The sequence below is a fragment of the Galeopterus variegatus genome, unplaced genomic scaffold (assembly GCF_000696425.1).
Source record: "Galeopterus variegatus unplaced genomic scaffold, G_variegatus-3.0.2 Scaffold16489, whole genome shotgun sequence".
Taxonomy (NCBI): domain Eukaryota; kingdom Metazoa; phylum Chordata; class Mammalia; order Dermoptera; family Cynocephalidae; genus Galeopterus; species Galeopterus variegatus.
The window spans coordinates 4,300-10,732 of NW_007742600.1; the positions used below are offsets into that span (position 1 = coordinate 4,300).

General features: G+C 36.5%; 1 protein-coding gene across 1 annotated transcript; it reads right to left on the reverse strand.

Moving 5' to 3' along the window:
• Nucleotides 1–285: 285 nt before the first annotated feature.
• Nucleotides 286–4,702, reverse strand: LOC103582496 (sclerostin domain-containing protein 1). The gene is made up of 2 exons (XM_008564072.1): nucleotides 4,317–4,702; nucleotides 286–1,776 (listed from the first exon to the last, which is right to left on the reverse strand). The coding sequence occupies exons 1-2, from the start codon at nucleotides 4,519–4,521 to the stop codon at nucleotides 1,361–1,363; spliced, it is 621 nt and encodes a 206-aa protein (XP_008562294.1). The 5' UTR covers nucleotides 4,522–4,702; the 3' UTR covers nucleotides 286–1,360.
• Nucleotides 4,703–6,433: the final 1,731 nt, after the last annotated feature.

Below are 6,433 nucleotides of genomic sequence, written 5' to 3' on the forward strand. Positions count from 1 at the left end.
ATCTGAGTTTTGCCCCCAGAAATCCTGATGTAATTTGAATGGAAGCCTGGGCACGGGATCTTGTAATATCTCCCTCAGTGATTATAATGTGCAGCAAACTTGGCATCCATCCACTGGTGTACATAAATCTGATATCCTCATTACAGTTCACTGCTGGATTGCCACCCAATGTTTTAACCATCATATATACTGCGGATATGATCTCCCTTTCTCTTTCTCTCTCCTCTCTTACTATAGATATTTCTGTCAAAGTGTGAATGTGACTTAGCAAAAACAGCAATTAGTCTTACACATTTTTTCTACAGTTTTTGCACACATGTACCTTTTTATACATGTTAGAAGCAAGGAAAATAAGTTTCAGCAGTGTTTATTTTTGTTAAAAGAAACCAATGGAATTGAAGGCCAAGTCACCTTCTGATTGCACAGATTAAACAAGAAAGTATTACATATTTCAGCTTTACAAAGCATCTTATTGATTTAAAATGATCCATACTATCGATAGAGTTCATGATGAAACATATATGTAATAAAGAGACTAAAATATTTATTTTACATATCTACAACATGTATTTTCAAATTTCTAGACCACAAATTGTATAGGAAAATATTTAGGTACATGAGAAAAGCTTCAAAACATTAACATTTTGCAAAAAATCACATGTGAAAGCTTATTAAATAATAACATTGACAAATAAATAGTTAATCAGCTTTACTTATTAGCTGCTGCCATGCATTTCTGGCATTCCATTTCAAGCGAGGGTCAGCATGCAGGGTATAATTTCATACTATGAGACAGTAAAAAGCTACAGGGCTTATTTTTGAAGTGAAATGTCACAAGGTCTTTTACTGTCTTTCAGAGTAAGATCACTCATGGCTGCTAAACTGTTCCCATGAAGACTATTAAAAAAGCACCTTTCTGAAATGTTACTGTGAAGATTCATGGTAATTTTTTTTTAACTTTTCTGTTTTGAAGGAGTTTCTTTTGGGGGTGGGGATGGGCTAGGGGATAGAGGATAACTGAGAGGTGTTTTCCTCAGTTTCAAACTGTAAAGATTCAGTGATGTATATAGTGTCAATAATTTTTTAAATGACGGTGACAAGGACAGCAGGGAATTAAAACAAGAGGGTGCATGGAATTTAAATGAAAATCGCACTCATATACATACATCTTGAAAAACGTGAAAAGGAAAAACTATTCCCAAAGAAGGTCCTGATACTTAGGACAGCTTGCTGGATTTGATCAAAGCAGAAAGCATATACTTTCAAGTGAGAAAATAGCAATGGCAGGCTTGACTCTTCCAAGCAATCAAATCTGTAAAGCAGATGGTTACTAGTCCGTTCAGTTAGGAGGGTCTGACTTCTAACTCATGCTGTGCTTGCTGGATTTGCTGGCTCTTTTCCGCTCTCTGTGGTGCTGGGCTGGCTTGGCAGGCGACACGCTCTCAAAGTTGTGGCTGGACTCGTTGTGCTGCCGGGTGTACCTCTTGCACTTGCAGGCAGTGACCACCGTGATCTTGTAGGTGCGCGTGCTGCCATCTTGGCACTGCAGCTGGATCCTCTGGGTGCGCGTTTTGTCATTGACACACCTCCACTCCTGGGAGCTCCTCCTGCTCCAGTACTTCGTTCCATAGCCTCCTCCGATCCAGTTAGGAAGCACTGGCAGGGGCAAGCACTCGCCAGCACACACCAGCTCCTTCAGGGGACTGATGCTCGTGCACTGGCCATCAGAGATGTATTTTGTGGAACGCAGTTCTCGGCAACCCACTTGAACCCTAGCTGCAGGAAATGGAAAAGAATGTGCATCAGACACGAAAAGCAAATGGAGAGGGGTTTTTTTTTTCTTTAAAAAAAATAATTTTCAATGACAAAAATAATATCCAGATGATAGCAAATTGCTGAATAGAAAGTGAACACCTACTTTATTTTTACAATGCAAAAATCTGCTTGGATAGTCACAGAGACGCTTATGAAAATCATCACTTTACATGGCTATAACTATTTTAAGGGGGAAAATCTAGGCCTGTTTTCTTTTTCATGTAGAACATTAGCTAATTGATAATTACAATCAATTGATTATTTGGAAATCCCATTTTCTTAGTCTCACTCCCCAATAAGGGTTTAGCAGCTCTTACATTTATTTGTAAATATTCATTCTTTAATGAGTTAAAACGAGTACACTTTAATGTTCTGTTTCTCACGGGTCATATTGGTTAAAAGCTGCAAGTGCTTTTAATTAGGTTTTTAAAAAAACCTGTTGAGAAAATGTGGAAAGTATTTAAATATTGTATACAATGAATATGCACTCTGTAATATTTGATTTCAATTATAAAATTAAGCTGCAGAGAATCATACATATATATGTGTGCAACATCTAACGTTTTGCATATCAAACTTAATAACTACATTTTAAACATAAATTCCCAAGCTACCTTTAAAAAATACAAATAGTAAAATGTTTGAAATGCAAAATGCCACTACAACCTAAAATCTAAACAACATAAAAGCCACTAAATCAGGACCGTATGGTTGCCATAACAACTTGGCTACATTTCCATGAATTTTATGGCAGAAAAATGCCTAACATGTCTGATTTACAACTGCAAAAGGAACCACGGTGTGCATTTACTGAATATTGGTCATGGCAACCTTTTCATTTTAGTTATTTGGATTTAATAAATATGGTCTCTAATGGGCTATTTCTTGTTAAATGCTTTATGTAATTAAAGCAAAAATTAATCTCAAATATTTGAAGGATTTTTTAACCATTGCTTTGTAATCTAAACTTGAGGAGAATTGCCTATAACAAGCTTGAGAAAAAATTGAGACTTGTTAACCAGAAAAAAAAAATGTTTACAAGTATGGGCTGCTGAAATTTTAAAAATAAAATTATAAGGGACATTGAAGTGGCTCTACATAGAGTACTGAAAGCTAACTCAAAGTAGTGACTGGATTAGGAGTTTTATTTCATCTCTGTGTTCCAGTACTTCTGAGGTAAGAGACATTGCCTAAGCTCAATGTAATAGTTGGGGGAAAATATATGTATATACACAAAAATGCACATAGGTCTAGAGTTGTGGGATTAAAGTTAAAGGGTGAACTATTTGGCCGGTCAGTGTGCTCAGCGTGCCTAATTCTGATTCCAGCTCACCTTCTGGCAGCTGCCTTAGGAATGCATCTGGAAACAGCCAGAGATGATTCTGACTTGTCTAGCTTTTTGTTCCTGTGTATGTAGAGATTTGGCATTTTTGCAGTGACAGTTCATTGACAATGAATACTCACCACATTATTCAGTAATCTAATAATAATCAAATGTTTCCTACATACTTAAAAACAACCATCTTCATGAAAGCTAAAACACCTTGGATTTCTTACAAAGACATTAACAGTCATATTTGCTTTGACTTTTCAAAGGTCAAAACTACTTTTAGTAGTTGAATGGAGTTAAGGAGGAGGAGCAAAAATTTGTGTAAGATTTCCTGTGCACTGTTTTTCTCTGTTTCTCTTAAAACTTTGTTATTAGCATGTGAATTCTTCTAAAGGAAAGGAATGAAACAAAAGTTGGGAGAAGAAATTTGAATTCCCCTAACTAGGGGCCAATTAGTGTGTCAATTAAGCAAAGAGAAGGGAAAAAAATGCTCCCTGTACAAAATATTGTACTGTTATTTTAAATATCTTAAGTTATTAAAGTGTCCCCAGTCTTTCACAGAAATATACAATTACCTAAATTTTGACCTGGTTAATAAGGGATTATTTCAGAAAAATGCAATTCTCCAACATTTTTAGTTATCCCTCTTTTACACTGAACATCATCAAAACTTTCAACTATTTCACTAAACATATTTTAGAAATGCATGTGAACAATTTTTTCTCCTGAAAGGTTACTTTTTTCCCTCATGATTTCCTATACATACTTTTGATTAGTTACCTCTATACACTTTACCAAAATTGCACATGTCCTGACATAAACTTACAAAACAACCTGGACTTAAACTACCTAAAACAACAATTTTTTAAAATTCTCATTTCGCATGATTTTAAAGAAGCGACAGTTCAATTCCTGGAAATGTTTTCTTTGCAGATGTTTGTTAAAACTTAAGTCTGTGTTTGCATTATCAGACCACTGTTTTAGTTGTGTTAACTTTAAAATCACTGCCTAGGGAAGAATGCCAATCTACACATGCAGCAGATTACTCCCAGGTTGTTTAGCAAAATATATATGGCTCAGGTTAGTTAACAATAAAACAGTTCTACAGGAATGTGAGCTAATGCTACCAAAAAAGAAAAAAAAAAAATCTGTACAGGTAAAACACACTTACTGTGCCGATCCAGTCCAGTGTTACTGAAATGCCTGCCTCCATTTCTGGCTTGATTCAGCGTGCTGTTGCTGCTGGGGTGTGCTGGAACAGGTTTAACCACATGTGAATAAAGGATTTCTGTGGCATCATTTTTAAAAGCCAAACAGCTTTTCATTAGGATGCATGCAAGGGGAATGAGATAGAAATGAATGGCAGGAGGAAGCATGGTGAATAGAGGATTTGCTTGGCTGAAGAGCTGGTTAATTCCTTTCCCTCTGCTTCTGCACTGTAACTGTGAAATTCCTCCTCAAGGTCCCCTTTATATATCCACAGAGGTTTGGCGTTCATTCAGGTGTAAAGTTGTGTAGAGCTTCAGAGTGAAAACACAGAGAAGGGGTGGGATCCCTACATGACCCTGCAAAAGAATTTTACCAATGGAAAAGAAGACTGCAGAAAAGGAGGAGCTTGATATACAATTGCCTGAAATTTCAGAGTTGGACTTCATCACTTGTCTGTGAGCCGAAGCAGACAGGCACATTCTATAGTAACTACAGACCCTCCTCTGCCATTTCCTTTCCTGAATTTAGTTCACATTCGGGTTTAATTTAAATGAAAATACTTGCTGTTCATTTGAAGAGATCAGCTTTCCCACAGTCTTATACTCCCCTCAGATTTTAGAGTATTGGGGACAGAAGGGGTTTCTTCCCAGATAACAAGAGGACTCCATGTGAGTTTAAATATTGTAGGACCTGCAAGAAGCATCTAGTTAGTTAAACATATTTTGTCTCTCAAGAAGCAAACCAATAATTTTTTGTCTTTAAAGTATAAGTCACAGAGCTAAAATCTGCCCCCGGACACACTTAAATAATGCAGCTTTGATCTGCATGAACTACGGTGTTGCTAGGTAAATTATTGCCAGGGGTTCTGTGTGGAGAATAATGAATGTAGTTTTGCCTGCATTAAAGCAACTAATATCAATTTTCATCTTAAGGATATGTCACAAGCATTAACACTCATAGCATCATTTTACTGGAAAGACAGCCATTTCTGACAGACTGTTGTTTAGCAAATTCAAAATAGTTTTTCGTAGATTTTTCATGTGCTGCAGAACACCAGTTCTACCCATATTTACTAAACACTTTCTTCAGTACCTCCTCTGGCTCTGCTGCCCAAGTAAGAAACGCCGTATTTTTTGGAACTACTTTATCCATACCTGGAACAGATGTTTCATTAATTAATACTCAGATTTTAGAGTATTGGGGACAGAAGGGGTTTCTTCCCAGATAACAAGAGGACTTCATGTGAGTTTAAATATTGTAGGACCTGCAAGAAGCATCTAGTTAATTAAACATATTTTGTCTCTCAAGAAGCAAACCAATAATTTTTTGTCTTTAAAGTATAAGTCACAGAGCTAAAATCTGCCCCCGGACACACTTAAATAATGCAGCTTTGATCTGCATGAACTACGGTGTTGCTAGGTAAATTATTGCCAGGGGTTCTGTGTGGAGAATAATGAATGTAGTTTTGCCTGCATTAAAGCAACTAATATCAATTTTCATCTTAAGGATATGTCACAAGCATTAACACTCATAGCATCATTTTACTGGAAAGACAGCCATTTCTGACAGACTATTGTTTAGCAAATTCAAAATAGTTTTTCGTAGATTTTTCATGTGCTGCAGAACACCAGTTCTACCCATATTTACTAAACACTTTCTTCAGTACCTCCTCTGGCTCTGCTGCCCAAGTAAGAAACGCCGTATTTTTTGGAACTACTTTATCCATACCTGGAACAGATGTTTCATTAATTAATACAAGGCCACTGATCGTCATCCCTTAAAAAAAAAAATCTTGAAATTTCATCTGATTTCTGGGACACTTCAGTTGAAATAACTACATATTCTGAATCACCTTTTCAATTATAAGTCCATTTGTGACTTTAGTGTGACTACTAAAATGACCTTTAGCATGGGTATTTTGTATTTCTCTTCTTTATAAGCTTTTGTGCATTGTAATTTCTATTCATCTATCTATCTGAGTTTCTCCACAGCATCACTGGATATCTGGAACAATTTCTTTTTATGGAGGGCCTATAGGCTTCTACCTACTAGATGCAGGTAGCACGCCCCCCCCCCCCC